The 17,122-nt window shown below is 41.0% G+C and overlaps 1 protein-coding gene across 1 annotated transcript; it reads left to right on the top strand.

The window, feature by feature from the left end:
• Window positions 1-1,091: 1,091 nt before the first annotated feature.
• Window positions 1,092-10,808, top strand: CHIA (chitinase acidic). The gene is given in 11 exon segments (XM_059377111.1): window positions 1,092-1,125; window positions 2,335-2,364; window positions 2,900-3,101; window positions 4,806-4,886; window positions 5,538-5,703; window positions 8,023-8,147; window positions 8,329-8,452; window positions 8,741-8,926; window positions 9,404-9,523; window positions 9,611-9,752; window positions 10,520-10,808. Coding segments are annotated over 11 exon segments (1,458 nt in total). The 3' UTR covers window positions 10,768-10,808.
• The last annotated feature ends 6,314 nt before the right edge of the window (window positions 10,809-17,122 follow it).

Raw genomic sequence — 17,122 nt, forward strand, 5'->3', positions numbered from 1 at the left:
GTAATTTGGAACTATGGGACACTAGAGAGTTCTTGCTGACCTTCAGAGAGGACATTTTTGAAACCATACTTTCTTAGAAAAAATTATCATATAACCATGACTTACGGTCATTCCAAAGAGCAGGTGTGGGTAAAATGTTCAGAAAGTAGCACCTAAAGATGGAAAGTTTGTACTGATTGTACAAATTAAACATGAAGAATTCCATAAAGAAAAAGGGTTTAAAAACAGCAGATAAGGGACGCCTGGGTGGCTCAGTGGGTTAAAGCCACTGCCTTCAGCTTAGGTCATGACCCGGAGTCCTGGGATCGAGCCCCACATCGGGCTCTCTGCTCAGGAGAGAGCCTGCTTCTTCCTCTCTCTCTCTCTCTGCCTGCCTCTCTGCCTACTTGTAATCTCTGCCTGTCAAATAAAGTAAATTTAAAAAAAAAAATCTAAATAAATAAATAAATAAAAGAGTTGGATGCTTAACCAACAGCCATCCATTAAAAAAAAAAAACAGCTAATAACTTCTAAGGGTTTTTATTATTTGCTTTCCAATAAAGATATGCTTTGATGTCAGGGACAAAATGTCCACAACATAAAAACCTAACCAGAATGTTTAAACAGATGCTTATCAACCATGGGAACTGCCATAAAAGCTATTAAGCTAGTGATTTCCATTGTGATAGTCTCTACCACCTTGTTAGGGGTCATAGCATTGCTTTGTTCTATAGGTTGCAGGTCTAAGGTGAGGTGTTTGTAGGGGAGCAGATCTGTTGATTTATTGATTAGCTACATGCACATCTGAATTCATTGTTCTCCACTTGGAAGCCCTTACAATAACCTGGGATTCAGATGGTATAAAAAGCAAATCCAGGGGTGCCTGGGTGGCTCAGTGGGTTAAGCCTCTGCCTTTGGCTCAGGTCATGATCTCGGGGTCCTAGGATGGAGCCCCGCATTGGGCTCTCTGCTCAGCAGGGAGCCTGCTTCCCCCCCCCCAACAGCCCCCTGCCTGCCTCTCTGCCTACTTGTGATCTCTGTCTGTCCAATAAATAAATAAAATCTTTAAAAAAAAAAAAAAAGCAAATCCAGGCTCTGCTAGACCAGTACCAATGACAGCCATGGAAGAGCTTACTCTCCTTGCAGGTGAGTCTGCAGACAGAGACAGAGCCTTACTCTCACCTGACTCCTTTTTCTCTCTGGATCTGAGAGCCATGAAGCAGTCTTCATATTATACCTCCCGGCTCTTCCACTTTTCTTCCATCATATCAAATTTCCAAGAGAATCTTGACGTATATGATCAGTCTGTCTCTTATTCCTATACTCTCAGCCTCACTCTAATAACATTTCTACCTTCATTGATCCCATGGTCATGGTGCTAAAAGAAAGGACTTATTTTCTTCCAATGCTTGTCTTATTCTCCAATCCCTTAACAATTGTTTCTTGTTCTGCATTCATCTTCCTGCACCACCTTATTTTAATCGGTATCATTTTTATTTACATGCTTGAATCCTTGGTCTAGCTTTTCCAGGGATGAAAATCAGTAGGAACTGAGAGAGAATGATGTGAGTTATCTTGGTTCTACTGTTTTCAGCATTACTCCTTTTTTTATCTCCTTCTATCCTACAGAGTTGCTGATGTATCATAAAGATCTCAGCTAGAAATTAATAATTTAAAGGGGTTAAGCCAGTAAATTATTTATAACCAAGCTATATTCTCAGTTTATTAGTTGTTCTAGAGCTGTTGTTTACAAAGTTTTTATAGTTTCAGAACATTTTCTAAATGAAACCTCTAGCTCAATTTATAAAATACTCAAGTCAGATGTGCTCTGGTAGAACAAGGGAGAGACATCTGAAGTCTTGCCTCACAGCTCCTGGTACTTCTCTTCTACTGTAAGAGCTCCAAAACAGTGGCTCCAAGAAAATTCTCAGGCTCCAGGAAATATTGAATTCACTGTTTTTGGAGGATGCCTTGTCTGTGGAAGGCTCTACACATCCCGGTTCAGGGAGGTGAAGCACTGATGGATGTGTACTCATTAAGTAGAGTCCATTCTGGGTAATTTCAGTAGAAATGCAGTAGATCTTCCAAAATAGTAACCTGTGAACTCTGCATTCAGTAACATTTATTACTGACATGAAAGTGGAAGAAGAGAGTGCCATGGCCATTTTTTAATAAGAGGAGAAAAGTGTAGATCTCTTGGGGCCTTCATTGGCAAGCCTACTCTTGGGCATAATCCCTACATGCCACTGGGCTGGAACGACATATGACAAATAGGATGGTGCTCAAGGCCTCAGAATCAAATTGCACAGGGTATAGACAATTAATTCAGAATACATGTGTTTTCTTTCCCTCTAGGTCTGGCCCTTCTGCTGAATGCTCATCTAGGTAAGTCATGAACTCTGTCTTTTATCTTTGATGCAATCTTTTCCTACCATAAACCACTAATCTCTATAAATTATTCATCATGCAATTGTCTGATTAGTGTATTTTTAAAAAAATATAGCAAGAGATAAGCCATCTGAGGGAAAGAGCTACTGTCTACTTCACAGACAGGTTTGATATTAAGAGAACCTATTATTTTGGATTGGCTGTCACTACTAACTTCTTTAGCATGACCACTGGGATTTATAAATTGGTATTCACTGGGCTTTACAGGACTACTGGAGATCTTTTCTTAAGCGGTTCTTAGGCTTAACATCACAGATGAGTCTGCTGGAGCCAAAAATAACTAACTCCAAGTCAGTGACTAGTTCCCAAGTTAGATCTTTGAACTTATCTGCAAGAATATTTATATTAAACATCCCCACACAGAGATCAGGCATTGAGGCAAAGAGAGGGAAACAGAGACAGAGCCAAAACCCACAGCACATTTCGGTGGCACCTTAATCAAGTCATTATTCTCACTTCTTACTGCTCTCAGGTTCCGCTTACCAGCTGACATGCTACTTCACTAACTGGGCCCAGTACTGGCCAGGCCTGGGGCACTTCATGACTAATGACATTGACCCCTGCCTATGTACTCACCTGATCTATGCCTTTGCTGGGATGAGGAACAATGAGATCACCACCATTGAATGGGATGATGTGGCTTTCTACCAAGCTTTCAATGGCCTGAAAAACAAGTAAGATGGTGGAGATATCTCATTTGGTATCTCCTAGGGTGGTGCTCTCCAAATGTTAATGTGCAAACAGATCACCTGGGATCTTCTTAAAATGAGTTCAGGTTCAGTGAGTCTGAGGTGAGGATGAAGATTCTACATTTCCAAAAATCTCCCCTCTGATGTTGATGCTTCTGGTCCAGGAAGCTATACTTCAAGTAGCAATGATATGGACAACATAGCACACTGTCTGCTCTAGCAAGTATTCAAAATATATCAGTTCTATTTCTCCTTTTCCCTATCAATTTCTTTTTTTTAATGACCCAAGAAACTGCAAGCCACTTTAGCCGCTAACATCAGAGAGCAGGAGGTGGAAGATAATGAAGATTAGACAGCTCTGAGCCCCCCAAATCAGAAATGTCTGCTGTATTTTAAGAGTAACAATGAAGCATAACAAAGAAACAACAACCTTGGTATCTTTTAATTTCTGATTTACTCAGTCAAGCTATTTCTAGGAGAAATAAGGCTACAGACCATTGCTACCATCAGTAGGGGTACTATCCTGAATGTAGCTGTCAGAATTTAAGTTATGATACATAGAGGAAGTAAACGCTTGCAGAGTGGTATTTCTTGAAGTGTGACCCACTGACTATGAGTCAAAACCACATGGAGGCACCTGATAAAAATGTCAATCCTTCCCACAGCCCAACCAGAATTTCTGAGAAAGGGGCTATAAACCCAGAATTTTAATGTTTTGCCACTCTGTTGCACTCCATTCTTGAGAACCACTATTTAAGAAAAATGTGCATAATTTTAAGCAATTGATCTCTATTCATTTATCTTGGAGCCTGAGAAAGTAATTATTCTCAAGCAACATTTATTATTTCATCTGATTATAACAGAATATGATTTAATTATGTTTTTAAGTTTTATATATCTTATTGCCAATATACAGCTATTTTTACAAAATCTGGTCCCATAATTTGGATTTCCTCAAAGAACTTTGAGTGCCTTTATGATAACAACACAATTTTTTGTTGTTGTTGAAGTATAATTAACATAAAACATTATATTAGTTTCAGGTGTACAATATAATGATTCAACAATTCTGTACATTACTCAGTGTTCATCATGGTAAGTGTACTGTTAATCTCCTTCATCTCAATAAATCACCTCATCCCCCCACCTACCTCCTCTCTGACAACTATCAGTTTGTTCTCTATATTTAAGAGTCTTGTTTTTTGTTTATCTTTTTTCTTTGTTTGTTTATTAAATTCCACATCTGATTGAAGTCATATGGCATTTGTCTTTCTCGGACTGACTTATTTTACTTAGTATTATACTACGTATTGGCTAACAACACAATTTTTATAAAGATAGTCTTCAAAGGCACCTGGGTGGCTCAGTCATTAGGTGTCTGCCTTCGACTCAGTCATGATCCCAGGGGATCAAGCTCTGCATTGGGCTCCCTGCTCAGCTGGAAGCCTGCTTCTCCATCTCCCACTCCCCCTGCTTGTGTTCCTTCTCTCACTGTGTCTCTCTCTGTCAAATAAATAAAATCTTTAAAAAAAAAAGAAAGTCTTCGGTAGTGAAGGAAAATTATCCTACAGAATGTCTTATCAAGGCAACATCAAAGTATATGACCAGGCTCAATACCACAGCAATGTTATTTTTAATAAAAGGACTCATGGATTTTGAAGTTTCTCTTTTCTATTCTTTGCTTTATAGGAACAGCCAGCTTAAAATTCTCCTGGCCATTGGAGGCTGGAAATTTGGAACTGTCCCATAAATCCTCTGTGGGAGAGCCTGGTGTTCATTTGCAACTAAAAACAAGTTATGTTCCTTTACACTTCACAATCTAAGACAGGTTGTGAAGGATGCACATTAAAAAATAGAGAACTGGAATAAATTACTCGATCAAGACCTCAATATTAAAGCAGAACACAATTTATTTTACATGTTTGCATTTAGATGGATATTCTGGGATTCCATTCACAGAGGTTTAGTTACTGAGATTGCAAAACAACCTCTTCTTAAAGTATTTCACAAGCACAGTCCCTGTGAGAGTGCTACATAGCACTTCTTTATACCTTCTGGGGGAAGAGAAGACAAAGTCATGCAAATAAACAAGAAGACTTCTTTAAGGGCATATGAACTTTGGGGGCTATTTGGAGAGAGAACTGTGAGGTGGGGTAGTATTCAAAGCAACAAGTGCAACCTAGGGGGAAAAAAAATCAGAGCTGGGTGAATAACAAATAAAGGGAACACTGAAATCCCATGGCTGGCTGAGTACGTACTGATTACAAAGTAAGGACTAGAGAAAACCGGAACCATACTTATTTCTGGGTTGTGGGTCCCCATGAAGAGCTCTGAGGCAGAAATATAAAAGTTTGATTTTACCACAGGGTGTTGGGACCACCAAGGTGTTCCCTCACATTGCCTTCTTTGGGTCTCCTTTAGCTTCACTGCCATGGTTTCCACTCTTGAAAACCACCAGACTTTCATTGCCTCGGTCATCAAATTCCTGCACCAGTATGAGTTTGATGGGCTGGACTTTGAGTGGGAGTACACTGGCTCTTATGGGAGCCCTCCTCAGGACAAGCATCTCTTCACTGTCCTACTCCAGGTGAGGGAGGATGTGGCAATCTCTAACCCAAGAAAATCCAAAGCCTATTCTTTCCAAGGAGAATCTGGTGTTTCCCAAGCCCAACTAAAATGGAATTTAGAATTATGGAATCTTCCCATCACAAAGATTCATGCCTTCAGTCAACAGCATTTCATAACAGAACAACAAGAACACATGTGCTCTATGTGCCAGGCACTATTCTACCTTATTCTACTACTGTATTTTAAAACTGTAACTCATTTCACCTGTACACCTATTCTATGATCTAGGTACTATACAAATCATAATCTTTATTTTATAGAAGAAAGTAAGGTTTAAGTATCTTGCTTAATGTTACACAACTAGTAGATGTCAGAACTACCCATGCAGTCTGGTTAAAGAGCCCACTGCTTCTAACCATTACACAAGGCCTATTATTACTGAACACTTACTCTGTCCCAGTCACTGGGTTAGGTGTCAGGTTGAAGATAAGAATAAGATAATCCTTGGCTCTAGGGAATACAATATGAGGTGGCAGGTTGAAAAATAACTGACATTTAAAATATGCTTTGAGCATGCTGTAGTGGGTACAGAGGGTAACTAATTCTACTCTGGGGAAGGATCTAGAAGAGTTTTCTAGAGAAAGTGACACTTGAGCTCAGTCTTCAAAGCAACTGGTGTTAGCAATGAAGATAGGAACCACACAAATGAAGCCATGTGGATGACTGTGAGTCTACATACGTGGCAAAAATCAGATCATGTGGGACTTGTAGATGATGTTAAGGAATTTGGATTTTTTCTCTCAAGGTTATGGGTAGCTTTGAAAGTAGTGGAGAGATATGACAAAACTTGCGCATTAGAAAGATAACTCTGGCTTAACCATAAAGGATAAATTACAAGGAGGTAGGAAGGCAGGGATAAAGAGCTGATAGCCCAAACAAATGTCCTAACAGGGAGGACAGAAAGGGCAAGTAAGCAAGGGACAATAGGGGGATACAATCAATAGGATTTGGACACCAAATGGAAGTGAAAACTACAGGACTTCCAGTTTTCTGACTTTGAGAACTGGTTTGGTAGTGGTCCTATAACTAAAATATATATACAAGGAGAAGAGTAGATTTGAAATAAGAAGGGCTCATTTATGTGCCTTTGAACATCAAGAGTGAGAGGAATCTGTAGGACCTCCTATAGGAATGGCCAGTAGTCCCTGAATGAGTACCAATCTAGAGTTCAAGACATATTGAAGTTATCAGCAAAGGCTGATAATTAAGAGATTACCAAGAAAAAGTGAATAGAGTAAGAAAAGCCAAGAATGGTTTTTAGATTTACCCTCTCCCAAGACAGAGACTCTTTCTCCACCATCCCATATACCAGATCATCAGCCAGCCTCCGAATGGTTTCAATATTAAATAACTAATCAGTTGAAAGTCAATCTACTTATTGAACAGCTCTGGAGATCAGAAAGAACATCTTGTATTGCATAGAGCACTGGGTGTGGTGCATAAACAATGAATTCTGGAACACTGAAAAGAAATTAAAAATAAATAAAAGTTAAAAAAAAAAAAAAAGAAAGAACATCTCTGTCCTTAGCTGAAACATACCTCCAGTCATAATTATAACTTCTGGTCATGGGGGCTAGCTCTGCTCACCAAAATAACAAAGGACAAAACACCTTTTGTAATCTATCATTCAATATTTGCAGACTGTTATAACATCCTGCCTATAATTCCTCTTCTTCCAGTTTAAACACCCTAGTTAGTTTGGCCAATGTCCCGTGACAGTTTTCAGACCCTTCACTGGAACACACCCCCGCCCACCCTGAACCCTGAACCCAGTCCTCCAAATGGGATTAGAGTCACCCAGAATAAAGGTGCCCGTGCTGAATGGGAACCCATCCCCCGGCTGTAACCACTTCCCTTTTTGACCAAATCAGCATTTCATTTGATGAGATGTCAGTCCTGTAAAGTAATTCACTTACTGGATGAAGGGAAGCAACATATATATTGTCAAAACCGGAGTATAGATTACTACAGCAACTCTAAGTTCAGAGTATAGGGATATAACTGGAGCTCTGACAGGTCATCTGGGACCTGCATTCTGGGCATGACCTGGCTACTAATTTGCTGTGGGACTTTGGTGAAATTGTCTAGCTTCTGTTCATATTAGATAGCTATAACATTGACTGATACCATCAGTCCTATCTACTTTATAGTGATATTGAGAGACTGAAGATGAAATATATGAAAGCATTTTGAAAAAGAAAAGGATAATACAAACCTACTTATTTAAGGAGCTGAAATCAGAGGCACAGATGCCCTACAGTACTTGATTATTCTATAGGAAATGCGTGAAGCTTTTGAGCAGGAGACCGAGAAGATCAACAAACCCAGGCTGATGATCACTGCTATGGTAGTGGCTGGCATCTCCAACATCCAGTCCAGCTATGAGATCCCCCAGCTGGCCCAGTGAGTGATTCACCCTATCCTCAAACTCCTGTAGTTATCGCTTTTGCAAGGTAGACTTGTCCTCAGTCTGTCTTGCTATTCAGGGACCACCTTTAGGAGGCTTTGGAAGTGGTACCTTTCACCTACATAGGTGTGGGAAATGACTATCACAAATCTTTTTAAATCCCTTACCCCAGCTCAGGTACCTGGACAACATCCATGTCATGACCTATGACCTTCACGGCTCCTGGGAAGGCTACCCTAGAAAGAACATCCCCCTGTACAAATACCCAACTGAAATGGGCAGCAATGCCGACCTCAATGTGGTGAGTCCCTGGACACATGCAGATGCAGAGCAGAGATAAGGCTATACATCACATGGAAATTCACGGACAAAATGAATGAAAATTTTGCAAATGTCTCATGTGGATAACTACCCTTTCTAGCGGCTGGGCCTATCTCATTAACTATAATTTCGCCAAAATGCTTTGAAAAACTACTTTCTATCTGTCATTAACATCATACAATTGTGTCTGTTAGAACAGTGGACTAACACAACTAAGCACGGGGTCATCAGCGAGGTGGAGCCCCTAGCTAACAGGCAGCCATTGCAGGATTACGTCATGAACTACTGGAAGGACAATGGGGCCCCAGCTGAGAAGCTCATCGCTGGCTTCCCCACCTATGGCCACACCTTCATCCTGAATGACTCCTCCAACACTGGCATCAGTGTCCCCACCTCTGGCGCTGGTCCTGCTGGGCCCTACGCAAGGCAGGCTGGGTTCTGGGCCTACTATGAGGTAGGGAGATGAGGCTGGACAAATCTGTGAATTTCATGTCTTGTGCTGAACAGAATGAATGCTCATCCTGTCCACTAATCATCTATTTAAAATACAGCTATCGTTCTAAATGTTTCAAGAGTTGAAGTAACCTATTCATTTACCTAATCCAGTAGGAAGGCCACCTATAATGTGTCATATCCCTTCAAGCAACAGACTACATATTTAAGGTGATTTATATGAGCATGTAAGGAAATAAGAGAATGATATTTCTCAAATTAATGTAGTCTCCCAAAATCGAGCATTAAGGATAAGGATAACAGGAATATTTCAAAAGCAACTTCGTATTATTTACTTCAAATAACAACCCATAATTAGAAAACAGGAAAATCCCAATTGGAGACATAAAAGAAAAAAAAAAAATAAAAGAGGCAAGTGTTTGTTTCTCCTTTCATGGGAATCTTATTTACAAGATTTGTATCTCTTGACTTTTTAAAGATCTGTACCTTCTTGAACAATGGAACTACTGAGGTATGGGATGCCCCTCAGGCTGTGCCCTAGGCCTATCAGGGCAATGAGTGGGTTGGCTATGATGACATCAAGAGCCTCAGTGTCAAGGTAAGGTCAGCCCCTCTGACCTGCTGCAGGCCCAGCCGTGAGTCTGGGGAAGTAAAATGACCTCTGGTATCCTCTATCTTTGAATAGGCTCAGTGGCTTCAGGAGAACAATTTTGGAGGTGCCATGGTCTGTGCCATTGACCTGGATGACTTCACAGACACATTCTGTAACTAGGGCAAGCTCCCCCTTGTCAACACCCTGAAGAAAGCACTTGGGCTGCAGAGTGCAGGTAAGTGAAAGAGGATGCCAGGGGTATACAATTGTTGCTTCTCCAGCTTAAAAGGCAGATCTAATATCTGTTCACCCCCACTGGCCAGGGAGTCACTTCCCATTTCACCTCCCTGCTCTTGCCCAGCGGAGACACATGGGCTCCATTCTTCCTCTACCCTTGAACTTCCAGGTCAGGCTTGTTGTGAGTTTATGAGAAACCATGCCTACCTGGATGAGTTTTCCATGTGAGCTATGTCTCAAAGTCTGTGGAAAAGCCCCAAGAAATTCAGTTGACCTTCAATATATAAGCATTTACTTTTCTATGGACTCCTCCCTCATTAAAAGTCTTTTCTGGCCACCTGGAGACTGAACAAGAAACCCTCAGAACTGCTCACATGTTTCCAATCTGTAATTTAGGGGAAATACCACATCCCTAAATTTTTTCCAGACTTTTCTCTGGAATAATCTCTAAGCTTATTGGCTTGCCACTTATACCCAGATCCTCGGCAAGTATTATGCACATACCAGTGCTCAGTAATTTTTTTCTAATGATGCTAACATCTTAAGGGAAGAAAGAACTTTTCAGATTTAAAACTAGAATGGCTTAAAATTGTAACTTTTCCTGAATATGAAGTAATCTTGTATCCCCTCACTTGTAGGGACCAGTGCTAACAACACCTCACCTCCAGACGTTCTCCTCAGGACCACTAGTCTCCTCGCCTCTAGGCGACGGTGGGAACCTCTTCCAGGTCCACGAGTCTGTTCTGCTGTTCTGTGCTATTTCAGGTTGCACTGCTCCTGCTCAGCCCGTGGAGCCCATAACTCCTCCCAGGAGCGAAAGTGGGAGCAGGAGCAGCAGCTCTAGGGGCAGTTCTGGGGGCAGGGGATTCTGTGCAGGAAAGGCCAACGGCCTCTACCCTATGGCGAATAACAAAAATGTCTTCCGGCACTGCCTGAATGGAGTCACGTACCAGCAGAATTTCGAGGCCGGGCTCATCTTTGACACCAGCTGTGATTGCTGCAACTGGGGGTGAACCTGACCTGTCTCCATTCCCGGGTCTCCTCACTTAGTACATCTTGCTCCTACCTACAGTTCTACAATAAAAGCAGTCAGTCTAAACATGAGTCTTTTTGGTTGTAAGTGATTGCAGGGGTTGGGGGGGAAGCTTTCTAGATGTGAAAATACAAGTTGCTCAGGGGCAGAGGGTGGCCAAAGGGAGTGTGTGAGGAAGTGGGGGAGCCAGCAAGCCTGCCATCTTCTGTTTGCCTAGGTTGCATCCATTTGCCTTCTGCATGAGGGATGGAGGCTGTCAGGAGGAGATGCCTGAATGTTTGGTGCTGGGATGGGGTGAAGACATGAAGAAGATAGGTCTGTAGCCTGGTGACTGTCCTCAGGAAAGAGCCAGAGTGATTCCGTGGCACGCGTGGCTACAGGCCTGTGTGGCTTCCTCAAAAAGAAACAGCCCAGGGCATTCTGTCCCTATCTGCTGAGATCCCAAAGCTGGTCCGGCGCCTCCTAGACCAGGTGCTGTGAAGATCTGTGCCATGGACCCCTTTTGGGGATGTCTGCCCAGCCTGTGGACCAGCAGTGTTCCTCTATCAGGAGATTGCTCTCTTCTTTGAATCCAAGGCTGTGGTCCCTGGCTGCCGTGCTTTACTGCATCTTCTCCTCCCCTAGCTTGGCTGACTGACTAGGATGAACGTCAGACACAAGAGCGCTAATCAGATCATCAAGCCATGAAATCTGCAACAGACAACACGGAGTGGCTGTCATGCCCCAGAGTGGCTTGCCCTGGGATATTTAAACTCAAGAGCTGTAGTGAGACTGTGGAGAAGGGCAGTTGCTCTGGATCCAGAGCAAGAAGACCAAAGGGGAGCTACAGAGAAAAGCTACCACAAGAGACGGAGGACACTTACTGACAGCTGTCCACCTTTAGATTCCAGCTCCTTCCTGAGACCCAGATGCATTTATGCATTTGGGCTCTGTGAAACACACCTATACCTATACAATACATTCCTCTTTGCTGCTTCAGCTGGCTTAAATTTGCTTTTATTGCAACTAGCAGAATCCTAACTAATATAATGGCTCCTAAAAACTGGCAGGCTTCGTGTATGTAAAACTCTGTTCTAGGTGTTTTACATGTATTTTATTATTTAATTCTCCCGGCAACCTTGTAAGGAAGATAACATTGATTCCAGGAAACTGAGGCACAGAGGAATTAGGTCACCTGCCCAAGATCACTCAGCTAATAAGTGGCAGAGCCAGATCCCAAGCCAGGTAGGCTGGCTCCAGAGTTCACAGTCCTAACTACAATGTTTCGTCACCTCCCTTGATACAGACGTCCGTGTTCACACAGCAGATGGCCACTTGGGGATAATGATAAGACACAGGCTGCTTTCTGGGTAATGGTGACATATTCATGAATTCACAGCACTTAGTGATTATTATGTGCCAGATAATATTCTTGGTACTAAAGGCATAGTGGTAGATAAGATAAAGACTCCACCCTTCTGGTGGTTATATTTTGATGGTGAGAGTGTTAGGCGAACAAAGAAATAAAAAAATGAATAACAGCAATAGCAAGTGACAAGGACATGAATGTACTTTAGCTTGGGCAGCCCAGGAAGGCCTCTGTGCAGTTGGACGAGTGTCTGACTCTAGGTTCTGGCTCAGGTCGTGAGATCAAGCCCTGTTTCAGGCTTGGAGTCTACTTGAGATCCTCTCAACCTCTCCCCCTGCCCCTCCTCGGCCACCCCACCCCCGCAAATAAATAATTTTTTTAAAAAAAGGAAATCCTCTGTGGGGAGGTCCCAAATGAGATGAGCCTTGACATTCGAGAAGAACCAGTCATTTTGAGATTTGGGAAGAGGGCATTTCGGGCACAGGTGCAGCAACTACAGAGTCCTTGAGCTGGAAATGAATATGGCAGATTAGAACATAGAAGAACAGGGCTGCACTGAGGTAGTGGACACAGGAAAGAAATAGGCAGGGGTCAGATGATGCAAGGTGTTGAAACATGGTTACAAGTTTGTATTTTATTGCAACTGAGCTATGGAGCCATTAGAAGTTTATAGCAGGGATGGAGAGGTGGTGACATTCACCATGGAGAAGACAGGGCTGGAACAGAGTTACAGAACATGGGAAAATTGCACACATGATTGTAGCTGATGTACTGACTTTTGAGAGCTCACATGACATACCTTGGAGATCAGAAACAGATATGGGAGTGTCCTCAATAAGCAGGTAAAAGCAAAAGTCTTTAAAATTCAGTATTATTATTAATATAATTACATTTCTAACCAAAGAACAAGAAAGCGTAGAGTAAGAAGAGCATAGAAATTTGGGCTTACTCTTTGGAAGAAGTTTCTGTTTAGGTCACTACTATGGCAAATAACACTGAGGAGGGGACATGAGGATGCAGGGAACTGGACTTGGTGAAGGCCATCAAAGAGGCCATTGACTCTGAGGAAAAGCATCTTTGAACAACACAGTGGCCAGCTTCTGAATCAAAGTGGTTTCCCAGACTAACACCTTCTTCTGTTATCATTATTTTCTCATAAAAATTGATTCTGTCACCATTTCTAGAATACAGAAATTATTGTAGCCTAAAAAAATGGTATCCCTCATTTTTCCAGCCACTTTTCCATATTAATGAGCCAATCAAATGAATGTTTACTACACATCTACTACATGCAAGAAGTGAACAGGCACCACCCAGCTCTAGATCCATGAAGGCTCTCGTGTCACCTCCTTTGACGCTTCTCACTCCCTCCACTTCAACTATGTTAGCCTCTTTTCTGTTTTTCAAATAGTCCAGGCATGTTACTGCCTCAGGGCCTTTGTACAAGCTACAACAAACACTCTCCTCAGATTTCCATTTGACTTTTGACCTCACTTTCTTCAGGTCCTTCCTCAAAGCTAACTTCCTGGCTGCACAGCCTAAAATTGAAACCTTATTCTTTCTGCCCTTCCTGTGCTTCTTTTCTCTTGGTACCTGCCATATTATGCAATTTACATATTTGCCATTTTTATTGTCTGCTTCCTTCAGTAGAATTAACCTCTGTGAGGATAAGGATTTCCGTTTACTGCTATGTTCCCTTTGCCTAGATTGGTGCCCGGCGTATTCCAAGAGTTTCATACGTACTTGTTGAATAAATAAATCAGTGAGCTCAGGAAGGGAGACAGGAACTAACAAGGAGAGAATTCCAAGCATGAAACTAGGTATTTTATATAGGTATCTCTTGTGTGGTGACTACGGTCCCCACATTACAGGTGAGGGAATTGAGATCTTTTGAGAAAACGTTGCCCTAAATTATGCAGTCGATAATTAGAACTGATTTTCAAAGAGGGAGCTTTCTGGCTTCCTTCTCACCCTAATGCTGCCCTTCAGAGAGCAATGTCACAATGACCTGGAGGACTTTAAGGGTGGGGCTACTTGCTTAGCAGCCAGTCTGAGTTACACCCTTCATCTTCTTGGTTACTCACTTCATCTTATGAGAGTGGTGACTCATGGAGCCATTGTTAAATGAGGGAAACAGCTTGGTTCAAAGGCCCTCCAATGGGGACATTGGGTACAAAGCTTCTTGGAGATCTTCAAAGTCCAAGCCATCTGATCCATTTGAGTACATGAATGACAAAATCCTGCCATGGATCACCCATCCAGATCTTTGGAAGCTTGTTGAAGGTAATCATGTTCTTAAACTCTAGTACATCTATGAAAACGCATTCCTTCGACATGGGAGTCTAACTGGAAAGAGAGGGGGTATGCTCAGGATTTCATAAAAGCCCTGATCCAGGCAGGGCAGGGGGAAGTGCTCTTCTTACCAAATCCTGAGACTTGATAAGATGTGGCACAGCACCCATACAGATGAAAGGGCAATTTTTTTTTTTTTTCCACAGAGGTGCTCTGGGATTTACCCGTGGCTCTGGGCATGGAGGTGGTAGACCAGAAGTGCATTAACTTTTGTTAAATGCCAATATAGGCTCGTCATTTGCTGTGTAAGATTTGTCTGGTGTTACCTCTTTCAATTCCCATGGCAGCCCTAAGGAGGCAGGAAATAATTAGTGCCTTTCTATAGATGAATCAAGGCTAAGTAGCTTCCACAAAGTCATGTAGCTAGTAAATGACACACCAGTACCTGTTGGAAACCCGTCCTGAGGGCCTTCAAAGGCTGTGTTCATTCCTCTACGACCAGATGAGAGAGGCTGGTACTTAAGTCTGGAAAGTGGGATTTAGAAAGTCTATGTTCCTCTCCTTCGTCCACCTTCTGAAGACACACCCATTCTCCAGCAGAACCCCTATTCTCTAGATCAGAGATTCTGAATCCTAAAATAATCCAAACCCAAGTCCTACTTTGAGTAACACATTATTTGGTAATGTCCCTTTTATTATCCTAATTAAATTCATGGATAACATACCCTGTCATGCATAATTTCATAAATAATGCCATAATTGTAAAGGATAAAAGAAATTTCTAATAAAAAAACATGCATTTCAACATATAAATACCCAGATATGACTACTTTATAAGACAATGAAATAGTCAGGCTTTTGCACCATATAATAAACAATGAATAAACCTAGCATTAAGAAGGCTAAATGTCATCTCATACAAGTGGTTTAGGAAAATAAAAAAAGCAGACTTATAAGTGGACATCAGAACAAAGACCAGTTTCAGAAAATTAATAACACTCCAGACTTACTGTTTCCTGATAACAAAAAGAGGTGAATAGTTTTAGGTAAAGTAGGGATAATACACAACTAATTATAAACCAGTGAAGTAGGAAAAAAAAAAAAAAAGGAAAAGTTGTATGCCTATGTTATTTTTCAAATGTTAATGTTCTTCCTCTAGGATTGTCAGATTTTTTAAAATATTTTATTGGTCTATCATGCATACCAAAAAAGGCCCAAATCATAACTGAACAGATTAAGGAAATATGCAAAGCGAACTCCTCAGGGTAAGCAGTATACCCAGTCCAAGAAATGGAACACCACTATCTCTCCAAAAGTTCTTCTCCTGTCCCTTCCCTTTTACTGTTTCCACCCTCCTTAAAAAGTATCCCCATTCAACTTCTAATACATAAATTAGTTTTGCCCATTTTTGGATATATGTAAATGTACTCATGCAGTATGTAAATGTCTAAATTATTTCATTCAACACTGTGAGATTGAGCTAAATTGTTACATGTGCAGGATTTTTTCCTATTCATTGCTATATAATATTCCTTCATATGAGTATTCCACAACTTGTTTTTCCATTCTACCATTAATGGGCATCTAGTTGTTCCAGTTTGGGACAGTTATGGATCACATTGTATTTAATGTTCTTATATATGCCTTTTTGTGCACAGTTGTATGCGTTCCTGCTGACTAAATACCAAGGAGCTGGAATTATTAGATCCTAGGGATGTCTACTTCAGCTTTGGTAAATACTGCAAAACAGTTTTCTGAGGTGAATCCATCAGTTTCCATCTAGCAGCCCCAAGTGTTAACTGTCTTTATTATTTTAACCATCTTGTGGGTAGCTCATTGTGGTTTAAATTTCTAACTCTTTTATAACTACTGAAGTTCATCACTTGTTATACACTTACTGGTTATTTGTATATTCTTCTTTTTGAGTTTCCCTTTCAAGTATTTTACCATTTTTTTTATTAAGTTGTTTTTTCTTATTGATCTGTAATTGTTGCTTTATATAGCCTTGATCAACACTATCCAATAGCAATATAATGTGAGCAATGTGTTTAATTTTAAATTTCTAATAACCACATTAAAAAGGTAAAAAGAAACATGCAAAGTTAATTATACTACTGTTTTATTTAACCTGATATATCCAAAATATTATCATTTCAACATGAAACCAATATAAAATTAATTAATGCAATATTTTGTACTCTTTTTTTTCATTCTAAGTCTTTAAATTCTGATGTGTACTTTACATTCATACAAATCTCAATTTAAATTAACCACATTTCTGGGTCCCTGTGTGGCTCAGTAGATTAAGCGTCTGCCTTCAATTCAGGGAATGATCCCAGGCCCCTGGGAGGGAGTCCAACATCAGGCTCCCTGCTCACTGGGGAGCCTGCTTTTCCCTCTGACTACTGCTGCCCTTGCTTGTGATCTCTCCCTCTCTGTCAAATAAATAAATAAATAAATAAATAATAGATTAATCACATTTCAAGTGCCCAAGAGTTAATATGGGTAGTGACTTATGCATTGGATGGACACTGCAAGTCTTGATGCTTTTGTGCTTATGTCTTCCTCAACATCTTGGCTTACTTTCTCACTTTTCTAATGGTATCTATTTTTATAATTATTACTTTGAAATATTTTCAAACCTAAAGAAAAGTTGTAAAGACAGTACAAAGAATTCTCTTACCTATTTACCCTA

The sequence above is a fragment of the Mustela nigripes genome, chromosome 14 (assembly GCF_022355385.1).
Source record: "Mustela nigripes isolate SB6536 chromosome 14, MUSNIG.SB6536, whole genome shotgun sequence".
NCBI classification, from domain to species: Eukaryota; Metazoa; Chordata; class Mammalia; order Carnivora; family Mustelidae; genus Mustela; species Mustela nigripes.